General features: G+C 42.1%; 1 protein-coding gene across 2 annotated transcripts in view; it reads left to right on the forward strand.

Annotated features, from left to right (window-relative positions):
* PRKAR1B (protein kinase cAMP-dependent type I regulatory subunit beta) overlaps positions 1-18,801 on the forward strand; it is an 87,974-nt gene that overhangs the window by 37,279 nt on the left and 31,894 nt on the right. For both annotated transcript variants that reach the window (XM_048961486.1, XM_048961487.1), the window contains exons 5-6: positions 11,143-11,204; positions 11,913-11,959. In XM_048961486.1, coding sequence (XP_048817443.1) covers positions 11,143-11,204; positions 11,913-11,959 — 109 coding nt within the window. The remainder of the gene's footprint in view (positions 1-11,142; positions 11,205-11,912; positions 11,960-18,801) is intronic.

Below are 18,801 nucleotides of genomic sequence, written 5' to 3' on the forward strand. Positions count from 1 at the left end.
GCCCGATGGAGCAAGCACGGCACTTGGCTGCTTTTCTGCAGTGCATGCCTCTAAGTCAGACTGAGGAGCAGCTTACCGTTGTCAGCATTTGATTCATAGAGTTGTGTAAATGGGCAAAAAATTCCTTTCTGTCATGCCAGAGGCCAAATTAAACAGAAATCTGTGAGTGAGGAGGGTTATTTAGTCGTGAGGAAACAAGATGAGTTGAGCGATGATGTACCCTCGCAAGGTTTGGCAGTTTGTTTCGGGCCGAGTTTGTCTTGCTTTATGTAATGCCACAAAATACAGTTCTTCCTGCTGAGCAGAGATGCTAGTGGTGTGAAGGCAGACGTGGAGCCAGCAGAATGCAGCAGAAAGGTGTGAGCACCACGCTCTGCTGGGAGCTGGGCTGGCAGCAATGAAGCCATCCACACTGACACTGAGCCACCAGCCTGCCCTGTGAGTTCTTCGTGTTCCCTTTCAAGCAGGCATCTCAAAAATGCGCTGCAGATATGTAGGAAGGCATCCTGGCAATAGTAATGAAAACGAGGTGTTTGTGAGTTGGGTTTTTAAGGCAGCAAACTGATAGTGCGTGAGTGTGGCGTGGCTGGAAGTAGCAGGTGTTCCTGCCAGCAGTGGGGCTGGGTGTCTTCAGGATTACTTTGATGTACGTTTTAGTGGTTAGTGAAGAGTCTGACGGAAAATTACTGAGAAAGATGGAACAAAGTAATGCAACTGTGTCTGAACCTATCTGTGTATGTGCGAAGAAAGCGTGCCCTTAGGTCTGTATTTGTACAGTCAGTAGATTTAAACAGCTCCTCGTGCTTGAAGAGCTCCCTTGGTTCAGGTGTCGGCACATACAGATCAGTAAAAACAACATGTGTATCTTCTGATCTAATCGACCTCTACTTTCTTGTTCTCTGAATTAGTGACGCTGTAAAAAATGAAGCTGCTTTAATTGACGTAGCTGACTGAAATGCTCTCACAAAAGAATTATTTATTGTCTCGGGAAATTTTATCTCTGGTTCATTTTATTGTAAAGATTCTATCTCAGAAAAGCTGTGAATCAGAGATGAAGGGGAGTAATGATAAACTCAGGGAAAACATAAGGAAAACGTGTGGGTGTTTGAGTTTGCACATGTCTGTAAGCTATTATAGATATGCAAATACAAAATCAAGTGCTTGTGGACATGTGGTTTTGTGTCAGCTATGAATTTTATTCATCACTGTTTAACACTAGATCTGTACAATTTTGGAAAATAATTCTGACTCGCGCTAGATAACCTTTATCAGCTTTTTTATAATGATTTCATTTACTGATCCAATTATATAGTAAATTGAATCCTATCCACTAACACGAGTTGAATGTTTTTATTATATGCAGCTGCTTGATATCCCCAGGTGTGGGAGAACACAGTGCGGATGGAAATTAATTAAGTGAGATGTGGGAGATGGCTGTGGCCGTATGTTATGTGCTTGTCAGCCGGAGGAGACGCGTGTCAGACTCGGCGTGATCAGTTGCAGCATGCGCTTCCCTGGCTTGCAGGAGGCACACAGCGGAGTGGCAGGGGATGGAGCTCTGCAGCCCCTGCCTTTGCTTGCAGATCGCTTCCCTGCTCTTCCAGCAGCACCGTGTGTTGGTACACACCTTGCACGAGGTGCCCGAGGAATTTCCTGATAGGCAAAACTGTTTTACGCCAAGCTGATTAAAAACCTGCTCTGCATTTCTGGTTAGCACCTGATCACTAATGCTTGCAGTATCCTAAATGGCGAGGGCTGCTAGGCTCAGAAAGGAAACATTTTTCAAGTTTTTTAAAGATGAAAAGCAACCAAAAAATGTCCTTATGTGTTTCTGTGCTGATATATTTCCAGGCACAGTTACTTCTGGTGACACTCAAGCCTTTCCTACACGTGCAGAAACCATGCGTATAAAAACAGTGCACAGGAGCAGTATGTGATTTGGGAACAATAATACAATAATACAGTTTAATTTTCCAATATTTATAGAGAACTCTTAGGAGTGAATCTTGCACAGAAAAAGCAGAATAATTTAAATCGATGAATATTAGGTCCGTTACCAAGTTCCTACAAGCACAAGTAGCTGTTAGTAGGTATGCTGTGTAAATTGGTAAATTAACTGGTAGAATAAAGTCTTTGTGAACAGCTTGTTGGTCAGAGAGCTGCGAGGAAATGTAAATATGTAACATTTGTTTCTCATTAAAGCATGTCCTCCCCATCTCAGTTTCAAAGGTAGAACAGAAAACAGCATTACCGTTACGGGTGAAGTATTTCTCTTACTTGCAAAATGTGAGCAAGAGGTAATATACATAGTATGGGTTTTTTTTGGTGTTTGCTTACGTTCACACGCTATGTAATTTACCACAGTTCACTATTCAAGATAATGTCTCCTAACCCATTATTTGGCTGTATGTTGCTGTGTCTCGAAGTTGAGCATCTGCTCCCAGAGATAAGATAGTGGTGCGTTTTGTACTGCAAACCTCTGGGAGTTCCTTAAATCTCACTATTTGCTAATTTATTTCTGAAGAACTTCAGCTGCAGAGCTGCAGTAACCCCTTAGATTCGTGATCCGTATCAGTGCCATTTGCAAGGGCTTCTTTAGCTACATTATCAGTATTCAGGTGTGGATGAGGGGTAGTGCAGAGTCACTCTTGGGTTTAATTGGGATAGTCCAGAAGAGGGAGCTTGGAATTAAAGAGTGAAGAGATTTAAAAAATACCAGAGGGAATAAATTGTTCAAATATGGGAACTTTGTTATGGTCACCCTTTATCACGGGTGGAATTCACTTCATATTGGTAACAGATTTCTTTTGGGGTGGTAATTGTTCCTGTGATGCTGTCTTTCTGTCCCAGTAGAAGCAATTACGTCAAGATATTTATTTTTTCAGCAAGGTATCTGCTGTTTCTTCTCTAGAATGTTTGAGAAAGGAACAAATAATTGATTGCATGGAGCCTACATGTAAATTGTGTACACTCATCTGTGACTTACAGAGCTGTCCTCCTCAGTTAGCTCAAATGCACCGACCTTGTTTCGATTACTCTAGAGATGAATTTGGCCCACTTTTCTCGTGTACATGATTTTTCATTGTGATAAGCATTTCCCCAGGTCACTTCTGGAATGCCAGTGTGTGTGCAGAAAACAGCTCTGACTTTGTTACAGTGCCCTTCTGTACTTCTTATCGTGATGTATTTGGAACTTTCTCAAAGTAAAAGCTTCAGTATATTATGCTTGCAGCAATGCAAGTCTTGTTGCATGTAAATGTCATAAATGCCTCTACTTTCATGTTGGAGTCCTGTACCTGCTAGCTGAGGAAGGAGCTTCTAATCACTTATCCTTCTCCGAATAAAACAGAAAGAAGCCTGTGCAGTCCGGTGTGAGTGTTTAAATATGCATATATATGTTTGTACATCATAACCGAGTAGAAGCTGTATGTGACCCAAGTTCCTCAGATTTTTTTTCTTGTTTGCTTTTCTCTTGGCGTTTCATTTCTTTCCCCCATTTTGAGCCTTACTTGCAAGATTAAAATCTTGAGAATACAGAAAACAAACCAGATAGGATTAAGGTCAATTGAGATATCATTTTACAGTGTCTTGTTCTGATTTCAACCTTTTACTAAGAAACTTCATTTCTAAATAATATCGTAGAGAAAAGCAGGTTCTCAGAAGCTGTCACAGTAGGACATTAGACGGCTTAAACGCTTTAAAAACCATTTTCAACGGGAAATGACATCAGCCATTTTCCACAGGAATATTCAGTTTCGTCAAACTGATTCTTTTCTGCAAAAGAACACGTTGGTACTTCATTTGTGATCAGGATCTTCTGATAGGCACCCGGCCCGTGGCGGCGCGGTGCTCGCGGTGATGTGCAGCTGGGAGATGGTCTCGTTGCCATTATTTGTGCAGAAGCGTGCAGCCCGTCTGCGCACAGCGCATACTTTCCGTGCATTACGCTCGGGATCTCCTCCAGCTGGCCTCCTGACTCACGCTCCCCTGCCTCCGCCGTGTCTGTGGCTCAGCCCTGTCCCACCTCATCTCTCGCAGCGAGGGAAGCTCGCAGCCAGGCCCCAGGCTCCTGTCTGTGGAGGGGACTAACAGAGGTCCCCCGTCCTACCTGCTGCTCTGTCAGGGCTGCTGGCTCTGCTCTAGGGCCTTGCTCAGTCTGTCTTTGAGCTTCTGCCCTTCTCTGGGCCCCTTTTCTAGTGTTTGAGCGCCCCTAGAGCAAAATATTTTTTCTTTATCTCAGGTGGGAATTTGCCCTATTCCCATTTGTGCCTGTCGCGTTACATCCTCCTGCTCCGCACCTCTAATGAGAGTCTGGCTCTGCCTCTTCTACAGCATCCCATTAAGCAGCTATAAGCACCACCGATCATCTTAAGAGAATAAGTGCCGTCCTCCCACTCTGCCTTCATCTGTGTGCTTCAGGCCCTGGGTCATTTCAGTGCCCACCATGGACTTACTCCAATTTGTCAGTATCTTGGATGAGGGAACCCAAAAGTGAACAGAGCACGCTATGCTGTCTTGCACTGCCTCTGGCACTGGGACGTGCTGGGAGGCATGGCTCTCCCTCAGCCTTGTAGCACGGCTGCCATAAATGCTGGTCTGAGGAGCAGGCAGGAGCAGCAGCCTGGACGTGAGCCATGGGCTGGGCTGTGTGCCTTGTTACCCTCCAGACACAAGTCTTGGCCTCTTCTTAGGGGATCACTTCTTAATGCCGTTGACCACAGCAGATGGTTTTCCAGAGGAAGATCCCGCAGAAGCTCTTTCCCTTTGAAAGCTCTTTTTAGCATTGAAGATGATGCGAACCGCTGACTTGTAGACGTATAAAGAGTCCGTAGAAGAAATTGATGCTGCACTTCAAAAGTTTCATTCTGGTCATTGACTGTACTAATTAATTAACCTATAAAAGGGCTTCATAGATCATTAAAAATGGAAATACTTCACAGAAATAGGAGGCAGTGGTGTTTTATTTCTTTCTGTTTCACAGACCTGCGAGTTATGTGGATTTGTGACTTAATAAATGTGTTGGAATTAGACATGGACTCTTGTTTTAACCTGCCATTCAGAATGTGTTCTCATGTCCAATTTCAAAGACTTATATGGTCATTATGGTAAAACTAATGTATGGCTGAATTGTAATAGTAATTAAATATTGGTCATTATAATGAGGTAATTAAGTGTTCTCAATTGCTAATAGGCTTGTTTATTTTTATAATTAACTTATTGCTCTCCTAACAGGAAAATAAGTTAATGAGGTGGTTACATAATGCTTTTATGAACACTTCATACTGACTCTCTGTCTTAGGTACGTGTCTGTGACACCATGCAGTTGTGGGCTCTGGACCATTAATTTTAAATACTTCTAGAAAGGAATCTTTTCTTTTACCTGTGCGTGGTGCACTGTGCTGCTTTTATTCTCAGCAGTCATTCAATAATAGTAATTGTTTCTAGTGCAGAATCAGCACTGACATCAGCGGCAGCAGCAGTGACATGCAGCATTTGTAGGAATGGATCAAGGGTTTATACTTTATGTGCACAATAGCATGAAGCCTCCCATTTCATTCCGTGGTAAAGTACTGCAATTATTCCTTCATTACACAGATGTTAATTGAAGCAAGTTGTCTGCTTTAAATTCTGGGCTCTTCATCCTTTCAGGAGGAGCAGTTGTTCAAACAATTGCTCGAAAGTTTTTATCTTTTCAGGAAATGGAAGAGAAGAAAATCCTAGACGTGAGAGAGAAGAGAAAAACCTCCAAAACTTCAGAAATCTTAAAATAGCACCCAGATATGAGTTTCAGCTAATGAAAGGTGGAGTTATTATCAGCCCTGTTTACTAAGCTTACGAGGTTTCCAAGTTGGAAAGATTTAAAACACTGGAGTCTTCATGCTGAAGCAGTTTTACTCCAAGAAAAAGTTGCGTGTCTTTGTTGAATTCTGCCAGAGCAGCTACATATCTTTTAAACCTATCCTCAAGAAGACAGGGCTTTCTTTGTCTTGTTAGAGAGATAGCAAAGGAAGAAGAATCTCCGTGTTGCACACGTACTGAAGGCTTTCTGAGATTGCCTGCACAATGAAATTGTTGTGATTGAATTCTGGCAAATTATAACCTGCAGGGATAATGAGGATTTTCCATTTTTCCCTAGCACATATACATTTTGTCTATTCCGTTTTTCCTTTCCTGTAATGCATTCAGCACAGCAAGGGCTGGAAAGAAATCTGATTGTGAAACTGATAAATTGTCTTACATAGTTTCCCTATTTTGGCCATTGCCATGGTCTGGTCCTGAAAGTGCTTGGAATCCTTGTTCTCTCACTTTGTTTTAACAAGCTTGCTCTTGGTTGCCCATTGCCTGTGCTTTATTACCTGCACTGCACTTTTTTTTTGCCTATCTCATATTCCACACTGACTCCAGGCAGCCTCAGTGCAAAAGCAGATGAGATGATTTATTTTTGTCATTCACTTTTTCTCACGAGAAAGAGAAGCTCTCGGGCCTGCCCTCTCTGCGAGCTTCCTCTTAGCACAGTCATTTGCGTCTTGGCAAGCAGGGTATATAAAATGCTACTGAATTAAATCAGCAAAGTGTTTCATCACATTTATTTTGCAATCAGTGTGATAGATTCTTTGCTGGTATAAACAGCTGCAGTCTCGTTGATTCAAGTGGAGTTTTCCTTCTCTGCATGAAGCAGGAGTTGGCTCAGCCCGTGCAGGTATCACAAAGTCACACAAATGACAGACAGCAGAGGATCAGACCTTAAGGTTGCAGCCCTGACCTCAGTTGTCTGCAGTTCTCCCTTATGCTCGTGGAAGACGCTTCATGTGTTAAGACTTGCTGCAGCTCTTTGATATCTTTGACCTTTCTGAAAAAGTTTCGTTACATTTTTATATTCCCTAAGAAGACAGATGGTATTTTTTGATTGCATAGATAGAGATTTCATGTCTAAACACATTTCTTGGTTTCACTTTGTTGGACTAGTTAACCGTTCTGTATGTTCTATGCTGTTCAGATGCTTTTCTTGTAAATTTTTTGGTTTTTTGAATGATATTATTACAAGGAATTAAACATGCAGAAGTCTCTCTGGAATACATCAGTCATATCACGCTAGCGTCTCCCTTCGGATCCAGATGTGAATATTCATGTACATGCAATCCTACCTACGGCTACAGTTCCAAGCCAGAAATTGTCCTTGATACCTTCTGGTTGGCTCCAAGTGCCACAATTAACCAGGTGCAAATCCTCTGGAAGCAGGCAGGGAAGTTGTGAAAAAATTACAGAGCCTATCAGAAGTGTTGACTCTCGAGAGGGTGAGAAGGAGCCCTCCGGATGCTGATGCTGAGCCCAGGAGGCACTGATGCATCTCCCGTGTTTGCAGTCTCATGAAACAGCTGCTGAAATCTCAGAGCTGGAGCCCTGTTTTCTTCTTCCATTACCTGCACAAATCATCTGGAAACATGGCAAACGATAACATTTCCATTTGAACAAAATAAGGAAATCCCTGCTAGCAATTCTCGTTTAGAGCACAATAATAAAAGCCCTGGCAAAAAATCAAACCCTTTCCATCAGTTCAGCACACAGCATTGCTTGCACAGTTGGTGTCAACAGTTTAGTGCTGGTGTGGAGGCAGGAGACAGAGGCTGCTGTGTTCTTGGTGGTGCAGCTCAGACAGAGAAGATGAAATCATGGTAGTTCAGCATTGGGTGAAAACTTAACTAGTGGTTTTCTGGCTTTCTCTTTATGCTGTAATTTAGGAATGAGCATGTGTGTGTCTGTGTTTAATTATTTAACAATGCCTTCCAAGGCAAGAAGGGCATCTACCTACGTGTGCAGAACGGCAGCAGAATGTAGCTACGGTCTTTGCTTTGGCACTGTGTTGGTGAGGGCCTTTCTTTAACTGTAACGGCCAGTGAGTGATTCTGAATGGCTCAAAAAGAGGCACAAGATACAGGAAAAAAGCAACCACCCATATTTTGGCCCTGCCTAGATTATTTGTGCCGCCTCTGAGTGCCACTTCTTAGCTCCTTCAGTATTTAAAGCTTCACTTGTTTTCTCCATGTAGTTCAGACCCAGGACACATGGCTGGAACTGGATGCGGAGCATAGGCTGACTGCAAGAGAGAAGATATGTCTGCTTACTGCAATTCCACATTTTGGCTTGAGTCAGGAACAAACTTTTCAAATTTTCAAAGCATTTTGGCATGTTGATCCTTGTGACATGTTTATTTCGGCAACTGTGAATAAAGGCAATAAGAAAATTCTCAAAATGGGTTTTACACTTAGTTTGAATTAAATGAAAAGCCAGATTTCATGCAGGGACTGTAAGTGTTTGCTACATTTGATGACAGTCATTTCCAGAGGGCTGATTTTCTTTGGTGCTATTCTAAATGTCCCGGTTTTTGGCTGCCAGACTTGTAGGTTGGGAAACTTTGAGGCTGCCTCCTGATCCGTATCATCTGAGATCTGAGTCTGTTTAATGAATGTCAAACTGGGCATCCGAAAGCAGAAACACCCCGACTCATTAATCACCGTGAGAGATCTTGGCCTAACCATATAAGTTAAGAACAATAGTTCCCAAGGAGAAAGAAACGGGACTGTGTTTCCAGTGACAGTGGTGATATTGGTGTATTTCTTTCCCTAAGGAATGCCTATCGTTTTGCTTTAGAAATACAAATCAGCATCACCGTGACTTTGGATAACTTGTGCATGTGTGTTGTAGGCTAATGTTTGATGTCATGTCCTTCAGAGGTCCCTTCAAATATCTAAGACTTCGTCTCGTGAATCCTTTGCTGAATGACGTTGTATTTGTGATGCCAGAGGCAGAAAAATATTCATGTAACACTGCTGTTGCTGCCAACAGTCTTTGGGCTCATTACACCTCAACTGAAAGTTTTAGTGTGTGAGTTTTTACTAAAGAGTTTTTGGGAAAAAAAATTGCGAAGTGTTGTGGAAATGACTTGTGGAACATTTTGAAGAAGGGTGCAGTGCTATACATAATTTATTGGGCACTGTTTGTACGGTCAATTGTTAAGTTATAAATAAAATGCAGCCTTAGAGCAAAGATGAAAGGCTGAAATTGTGGGTAGTTACTTCCTCTGCGTTTCTGTTCCAAAAAAGAGTTTCCAAGTTTGCTCAGTCACATTTCGGTTTGGTTATTGATATTCACAGTGACGTGTCTATTTTTGGATGCATCACATCGAAGGCTTCGTTCTCTGCCCTGCAGAGTGCCTCTTCCTCCTGTAAATGGTGCAGAACTCTTCTTAAAGCTCAGTGAGGTGAGCAGGCACAGGGGAGGGGGGATCATGGGGAGGCAGAGGAGGCTCTGTGGTACAAAATTTCCAGGTCCCGGAGCTACTGAAGAACAGTTTGACTTGCCTGATTGACACAGGGTCCTCCAGTGACTGTTTCAGTTCAGTTCTAGTGGTGCTTTCCCCCATCACATCTGAACCTCAGCTGCTCAGCTGAGTGTGGGCACAGGAGCTGCACAGCCTGCTGCATGCTCGTGCTTTTCTGCTAAGAGAAGTCTCGAAACAGAGACATGCTGAGCTCATTCAAGTTCATTAGGAATGAGTTTGTTGGATTTTAGAATACAGTCCTTTTACTTTTCAGAATAATTTAATGTACATCTTTGCTTCGGTACTCAAAACCAATGAAGTTGTTGTCCGTAGAACCTCTGAGCTGGCTTGTTAGCTGTGATGGACACATTTCCTGAATGTAATAGGAGTAGCACAGAGTGGGCCTGATGAAACAACAGAGGCAAAATATATTGTCTTAGCATAGGCTTCAGCATCCTTTGCAGGTACCCTGGAGCAGCAGGAGGTGCTGACACAGAGCTGTGGTGCTCCATCTCAGCCCTGGGAGCAAAACCGTTCTGGCTGCTTGAGAGGAAAGACATGACCAATTTGAACTTAGGAGTGAAACATTTCCTAGAGCTGAGCCTGAATAAATTCTGGAACAGTTGAACAGGAAATAAGCTAATAATGGGATTTTACAATACGCATTTCCCTTATAAGGCATTGAAATGCAACGTGGGTTTGTTGCTGATCTTCTGGCTGTTTTGATGAAAATTTTACTTTTCTTCACTGCTTGCACTCCTTTATGCTTGTGAGGAATGTGCTCCATCCCAGTCTGAAGCATGTCATCTCTTGCTGGTGGTCCATGAATGGGCTGATCCCACAAAGACCAGCAGTTCCTCCTGGCTGCCTTTTGTTTGCCTTGGGGAGCTGCTTCCTTAGCCCCTGTTCCTGATGCGTAGGAAGGGGAAGAGAGGTGGGGAGCACCCTTCTCTGTACTGTTCATGCATCTGAAAATAGTAAGTTCCCCAAAATGCCGGTGTGGGGAAAGGAAGCCCAGGCTCCAGGGAGCCTGCTGTATCCCTCAGTAAACAAAGGACTGGATTTGGGCAAGTTGCCCGAAGTGTTGGTGCAGGGTGCGTTCCCGTCCTCACTGCTCTGCCTGGCCTTTTAAGGATATGTGACAGTATGCTTAAGAACACAGTAAGGTGTGTAATTCAGCAATGATTAATGAGCATAAGGCTCTTCTGTAGCTTCAGTGTTTCTATAGCATCGGTCAGATTCCCTTCTCACTGGTAGCTCACCAAAGTGTAACTAAGACTGTCAGAGTTTGGACTCCCATCTTCTGCACTGTAAGTGTAATCTCTAGCCAGTTGTTATGCTACATTAATTTAGAGCCATCTACCTTTCCAAATATACTCTGCATTGTGGAACAGGTTTTGCTTGTACATGTGGGGCCAGATGTTCACAAGAGCAGAGCTCCCATTCAGGCATCTAGCAGTTACTGCCGGGACACATAGTAATTGCAGCTGAAAATCTGAAATCTGTCTTCTTAGACAGTAAAATATTCAAGCTGCCTTGTTTGCACAGTGCTACAAGAAGTGGCCAATGTGCATTTTATTCAGGAGTTCTTTCAAAATAGTGTGCACTGAATCACAGTCTCAGTTTTAAAGCACAACTTGTGCCAAGCTAGTTGTTTTGACTTCTTGCCAAGCAGGGGCTCATTTTCCAGTCACATCTAACATTTTCCTTTTCTTTTTCTGCAGTATCTGTTAATGAAGTCTCAATGGAACAATGAGTGTAGGTCTACTGGCTAGATAAGAAATAAGTCTGATTCATGAACGAACATTTCTTTCCTTTTCCAGTGACATATTTGATGCCATGTTTCCTGTTACACACATCGCAGGAGAAACTGTCATACAGCAAGGTAAGCCTTCCCCCTTTTTCATCCTTGCATGTTTGCTGTGATCACACAGTTCACATCCCATCACCTGAGGGTTTGCCCTGTTTGCTTAATGGGAAGAATGTCCATATTCCAGGAGTTTGTAGGTGTTTTGGCTATGTGATAAATCCATTGATGTAGGCACAATCTTTTGCTGAATGTATGTAGAGCTCTCCAGTACTTAACCTCAGTGGTAGATCTGTATGGTTTCAAAATGCTACAGTATTTTAAATGAAGACATTCATTCCTTAACTTCAGATAGTCAGGAAGTGAAGCACAGCTCAGAATGCGTAAGAGTGGCACATTCTAGCTGAGAGAAATTAGAGGTGGAAAATATTTTCAATATTCAACACCTCATTGTGCTGTATCGTAGTTATCACACTTGGCAACTTACCTGCATGCCTGCAGCATGCTGTGGAGGAGTTCAGTGCCCTCAGGATATAAAGCCTCTTGCATGTTTACATTCAATGAAGTGTTGGATCAATCAAAAGAGATGAATTAAAGCAAAGTGAAAGATACTAGGAAGAAATGGTCGTGACATTTTGATTTATGAAGGCACAGCTCTTTCTCCCTGTAAGTAATCTGCTGTACAAACCTGTGCAAATATCTACAGAATTAAACATGGAGACAGGAAATTATTGAGTAATCTAGCAGACCTTCAGGAAGCAATCACCTTTTATATTTTGCTTCCAGGTGATGAAGGAGACAACTTCTATGTGATTGACCAAGGCGAGGTGGATGTAAGTACAAACTTACAGTCTGATACTTACTTTGAATTTAACTAATACAATTTTATGCTCTGGCACGCAGTTTGATCCAGCAGTGTTCTGTGGTTCTGTCTCCTTTGTTCTTGGAATAGATTTCACAGTATTGGTCTCATTGCTTTGCTTTTGTTGTGTTAAGTCATTTGTGCATAATTTCATAATTGGCGTGTTTTACATCCTAGCTTATTTGTCCATTCCAAGCAGGAAAATATGGTATCAAAAACAAGCAAATGACATTATCTTCAGAGCCCTAACCACACCTGGAGGTGTGCAGTCTTTGGCAGAGCAGGCCACCATGCTGGAATGCACCCGAGGGTTCAGATCAGCCAAAAGGAAAATATTTTCTTTAATCAGTTAGCTGATGTGGTTTTTTCTTTCCTTCCAAATTGAGATGCAGCCTCAGGCAGTTAGTTTCATCTTAGAAGCCTTAATTTGTGTTTAAAATTAGGCCCAAATACGTGAACAATACAGCGTATTAATAAAGCAAAGATTATTATAAGTGTAAAGTGATCTGTGAGACCACAAAATGTTTGCAGGAATATGTGGTGGGTTAATCAGCAAGACTTGGAAATGACGATTTCTTCTGAAACCGCCCTCCAAATTGTGATCTGTTCACCTCTTATCGTTTCTGTGCTGTATGAGGCTGCCTCCTTTTCAGTTCTGCTGCAAGATTCTCATGTGTCTGAATTCCTGCACACCTTGCATACCAGTGCTGTTGAGCAGGACTGCTCATTAGCAGCGGCGCTCCTCAGATGCCCAGATGAGTTTTGTTCAGAGGGTTTAAAGAAGAAAGTGATTTGTTTTAAAGGCAGGCAGGAGCATGCAGTTATTTTAGTGAAAGTTATTTTTTTAGAAGCGTGTTTGTGGCAGGAGACCATCTAATTGGTATGGCTGGGAATTGAGAAACCTCACACGCTGCCTCTGCCTCTGGAAGCTGCTGCTCAGGAAATCCGTCTGACTCACTGTTCCTATCAGGCATACCTCTCAATAGCAAACACTGCCACATCCACAGTGACAGAAAATAAAAGAGCAGTATTTATAGAACAGTGCTAAAATTTAGTTTTAAAATACTCGTTTCAGGCCCTGTACCTGGCTTAATTACTTCCTTGGCTTTGAATCAGATGCACAAATGTACATGAATGCACATCTTGAAGATTAATTCTCTTTAAAACAATCAGTCCTGACTGAAAGCCCTTGAGAAAAGGTTCTTCGCTGTTTGGCCTGGGGAGAGGGGGAATATAAATGGCATCAGAAAACGATCTCAAAACTTTTGCAAGGTGGCAAATGTTGAGAAGGGCTTGCTTACAGCACCAGGGGCTATATTCTGTCAGGTAAGATGGAAACCTGAGTTTCCTTCCCAGGTATAACCTGACATAATAAAAAACACCTTCTTGAAGGTTAAAAAAAAAAACAAAAGAAGCAGAACCTGTGATAGACATCTAACACAATGTATTACTTGTCTATCACAGGTTCTGCCTGTTTTTTTGTGGACAAAATTGAAATTCTTTAATAAATGCTCTTGACCACAAGTGGCCCAAGAAGATACATGTGTCCACATCATTTTTCATGACTTCTGGAGTTCATTAACGTTTTAGGCAGAGCAATACTGTATATCCCAGAGCATTTCAGGATCCTTTGAGGCTTCTGAGATAGCGTGTAGGGTAAAATTTGAAAAAACAGCTAGAGCAACAGAGTGGTCTGAGTGCCACTGCAATGCGAGTACGTGCAGGCTCTTAAGCAGTATAGATGGTTTTGACAGTGGTGTCCAAGACTGCTGTTTGCTCATGTCCAGTAATGTGCTCCTGTGGCAGATCCCAGGCCCATGGCTGTGCACCATCATGCTGCAGATGCTCCCCAGGAAAAGTTCTTCCACTTTCAGGGCAGCGGTGCTAAAATCCTTTTTGTCCGAAGAAAACCCAGACCGCTAGTAACCGAGCTGCAGTTCATTTAAGCCTTGCCAGATACTCTTTTGGCATGCTTCCACCCTTCTCCAAGAAAAAAAAGCTACTTGGAGAGTAGATAATTGACCCCGGGACTTACAGCCTCGAGCCATTATCTGCCTAGTTCAGCCAGTGTTGGCAAGTGCATCGAGGCTTTTCACCCCAGGCCAGGCTGTGCTTTCTCTGTTTCCGTGATCAGGTACAATGGGACTTGTGGATTCAAGGAGCAGTTTGCTCTGAGTACATTGTGACTGATAGCAACGAGTGCACATGCAAAGATATACGTAAAGGAAATGGCAATTACCATCATAAAATCTCTGTCTCCTGGAAGAAAGTTGGGGCAGAGCTGAAAATCGTTCAACTAAGAGAACAAAACTAAACAAAGTACCAACACAGTTGGAATAACAAAAGCAGTGAGTGGTGGTGTGAGTTGAGAGAAAACCCCAAACATTCTGAAGTAATTCACTGTTAGTCTGGGGATGGGCACCCAGAAGAGTAAGAGGATTCTCATGTTTGCTTAGAAATAATCTGAGTCAAATTAGAACTACAATTTATGAACGTATCTTTAAATATAATAACACTTTATCCTCAACTCTCGGCCTTTCTTAGAGTATAAACCAGCCCTGTTATCATGCCCACAGGATGAAGTGTCTGTACATTTCCTTCATGCTGTTAGTGTGGACAGCCATATAAGATGCAGCCCCTCCCTCAGTTGGCAAGCACTGTGCCCTGCTCACATGAGCTGTGGGCTAAGGAGAAGAGTGCAAATTGTCATACAGAAGTGGTTTTTAATCTCACTTCCTAATGGCAGTGGGGAAGACTTACAGTTACATAGCAGCGGTTTTCAAGGCAGTAGAAGCCGACATCCACAGATGTGTGGGTAGCACCTCTACCTGATTTAAAGAAATGAAAGTGTTCTTCAGTGATTGTGAAAGCCATAGGAGCTATAGGAGGAAGGTTCTTATTGCTGGCTGTTATTCTCAGGTCATTTCTTTACAGCAGCTTGCTGTCTGCCATGTATGCTTGCTCAGCTCAATGCAGTGCAAGCCATCACCTTTCTGCTTTGCAGCACATCCCAGAACACCAGTAATGGGGTACGTGTGGGAGAAGCCGCTTTCCTTCTCTCATGCAGCAGGTGTATGGGAAAGGTAGTGGACCAGGGCAGGCATGGGGTGTGAGAGGACGTGATGGAGCTGTCAGTCACAGCCTTCCTTCTTCGCCTTTCGGGGCTGAGAGGAACCATAAACTCCTGACCTGGTGCTGCATCCACATGCAGTTCATAGCGAGTTGTTAAAGGCGTGAGGGTGGAAGTCTCAGAGGTCAGCTGCCTACCAGAAGGGTTCTGCTCAAGGAAATGTGAACGTGTGCCAAAATCTGGCAGAGCTTAAATTATAGTTTCCATTAAAGATCTTGAAAGCACCTGCTAAAGTATGTGTCTTGCAAAAATCTCTAATCCATATTTCTAAATATAAAAAGACTTCCTGTTTATTATTTTAATCCTACAACCTCATTTTTATTTTTTTTATACTTTAAAAAGCACCATCAACTGCTCTTTCAGAATAGATGTTGTTTTTTTTAGAGCCAGCAACTTCCCATTCTATTTAATGTCACAGCAACTTTCTACAGACGTTCTCAGGTTTTCTTCTTGTAAAACAACAGCCATTGAAATGCAATTCGGTGAAAATCAAGATGAAAACTTTTCAGTGTTTTTCTTAAATAGCTTCTGTGCTGTATTAAGCTATATTTGGAGCTATAAATTAAGATTATCTTTCTACTGTAGGTCAGATCTTCTTGAAACCCTTATTTGTATATACAGATTGTCTACTTTGTATGTACAAAGATGAAAATTACACAGTGGTTTATGTGAGAATTTTAAATTTTACATGTGGATTTTAAAACTAGTTATATTTTATAATCCATAGGCTGCTTTTTGTTTGAATTCTTCCATCTTTATGGTTCTTCCTGTTCAATGCCTTTCTAATTTCAAAAGGATATATTTTTTTGAGACTTTAAACAGAACTTTTTAAAGTTTGAAGCTTTCCCCTTGATTTTTTAGGATTCTGAGAGCAGCCTCCAAGTTTGTGTGTTTATATTTGAGAAAAGCACATTCACAGTACAAATAAAGCACTGGCTTTATTTGGGAAAACTACCCACATATAAATATCCCTCATGGCTAAGACTTGGTTATTTTTCCAAGAAGAAATAAGCCTCATCTTCATTTTTGGATAACAAATATTAAGGCATGACAAGACACAAAGCACAAATTATTACAAACAGATTCAAGATTTAAGATCTGAAAGTTGCAATGCCTGGAACAAATTAGATTGTCCACACAGATCACAAAGTGGCCTTAAAAAAAAACAAAAGCTAAAAAGTTTGCTTGAAATCAGCAACGCATGAGTGAGAACGTAGTAAAGTCACTTCTATGAAGCTCAGAGATCCACGTTCCTCTCCTGCATTGGAGTAACGTGGCTCTGTTACTGCTAATGCTAAGGTCACACTGTGCTTCTCTGGATGAAGATGAATGAGGCCAAGATGCATTCCGACAGCGCTGAGCATGGTGTGACTCATTGCAGATTCTCTCACAGCACATATGTATATTGTGGCCTATGGAGAACGGAACTGCTGATGTTCTCAGAAGGTTTTTCCCACTTGCCTCCTAAAAAATCCCTGAAGTGAATGAAATTGCATGATTTTCCAGCCCACAAGAATTGTACTGCTGGTACTAAATGGTGGAAAACAATAGGAATCTTAAATACTCTTGATCTGTGGGAAGTAGGTGGTCCTGCTGGCTTTATTCCCCTTCCTATTTGGGCATCTGCAGTCACACATTTCTGCTCGGCTGCAAGAAAGAAAAAGGTTCCAATTGTTACAGAGCAGGCTGAGGAACAATTAGAACTAATTCCCTTGTATCCTTGCTTCTTTGGTTAGAATTCACAACTGCCTAAAGATGGTTGAGCCAAAACCGCAGTATTTTTTTAAGATAAAGAAGATCATCTCAGCTGCTGCCATGTAATATTGGCTTTCATAAGGTGTTCTGAGCCTAAAATAGCTTTACTTCCTACACCTTACAAACAGAGCTCCTTTCCTTTTTACTTCTTATCTTCTTTTAAAGTGATTTAAAGGGAATCGTGGAGCCTCTGTCTAAGGGCAGAATGGCATTGTAATATTTCATCGGTGCACTTCAGCATCATCGTGAAGACAAAAGTTGATGGATGACTTAGGCCTTTCCAGAGAATGAAGTGCAGTGGTTTTCCTCTTAGAAAACAATAGTTATTCTCAAGCTGTTTTGTCCTTTTGGAGACTGATATTGGAAATGACATTTTTATTGGGGTAGTGAATGCTGAGCCCAAAGACTGTCAGATCAGTGATGTGGTTTCTCTTCAGAGTACTTTAAACCTGACACCCTTGGGGTGGAGGGATGACTGTTTGCATAAACAGTTTACAGGCTGGATGTCAAACATATTTTGGGGAGCCTTGTCAAGTAAGACAGTAAAACTAAAGAAGTCTTACAGCAGATTTGTAGTAGCCTCTGTTTACAGCAACTGTGCAACTGTAAATGTCTGTCCATGGCTTGCTCTGCCTCGAGTTTACCATCTTAATTCCCCTCTGGGCGACAGTCATGCAATGCATACTGCTTTAAAAAGAAGTGTCAACCATACTGCTGAAGAATTATGTGTTGGTATGAGTTTATTTTCTGCTTATAATCCAAACCCTGGTTTATATTCCTCAAAGAAGTTGTCACTGCGTTTAACCAATCATTTTACCAAACTACCTCTCACGCAACAACAAAATCTGCTCTCTGACAAAAGAGCATATAGAAACACACGTATCTTTTCTGTGCTAAAAATGAGAACACTGACATTCACAGTGGACTCCACAGTTTATTCAAGTCTATTGGACTGTCCTTATTGACCCTGAAATTTTCAGTGACGACATGAATTCGCTGTAGCAAACCCAGGTCCATCTGGTGAAGTACCTCTCAATATAAGAGCATGTCCCTGCATTCACACGTGTGGCCAAGTTTGCCATGGGTGGATTGAGAAGAATCAGAAGTAAGTTCTGTAAGATTTTTTCTGCAGTGAGTGTGAAGGTTTGAGAGGAGATGATGTTGAGATTCTCCTGTGCGCCACTTCTGTGGTGGCAAGGAAAAGAAGCGCAAACACGTTTTTGTAGCTTGGCTTCGTTCTTGGCAGCCTGCTACCACCTGCCTGTTCTGGATTATTTTTACCCTTTATATCAACCCCTTGATCCTCAGATGCTCCAGGAGCACAAAGAGCTGCAGCAGTGCCCTGAGTTCAGCAGGGATGCTAATGGTGTCCCTTTTCAGCTGGCTGCCAAGAGGTCTCTTGATGAGCTGAACTGCTCCATGGCCTCATTTAGCTCCTACTCAACCAGGTTCTCACTGACCTCAGGAGGGGCTGGATCAGATCTTAATTGGGTATCGGGAAGATAAATTGGGATTGATTCCAGCTGTAGTCTATAATATGCCTTTTCATCATAAAATGAAAGTAGAAGTAAAATTAATACTGACAATTCATTGAGTTTTGACCCCAGTTCATTTATTTTGCTCACCACCTTTTCTCATGCCTAGCTTGAGTGTGGCTCTAATTCATGTATTTTTAAAACTGCTCATCTGTTACCAGTAATTGATAATATGCTATGGTCTTTTGCTTTCCCATGATTTCCTGCTGAAGCCAAGAATACCTGCGTATTTTCTTCACAGCGTTTTTCTTCACAAAGTTTCCATAGGAATTGAATTCATTCTAGTTGATTTCTGCTGTTACTGGTCTGTAACAGACTGGGACATACTCTACACTGGATAAGTGCACACAGCCTTTCCTACCCTCTGACCTCACTGACACATTAGTAGGATGA

Source organism: Lagopus muta, chromosome 15 (assembly GCF_023343835.1).
Source record: "Lagopus muta isolate bLagMut1 chromosome 15, bLagMut1 primary, whole genome shotgun sequence".
NCBI lineage: Eukaryota > Metazoa > Chordata > Aves > Galliformes > Phasianidae > Lagopus > Lagopus muta.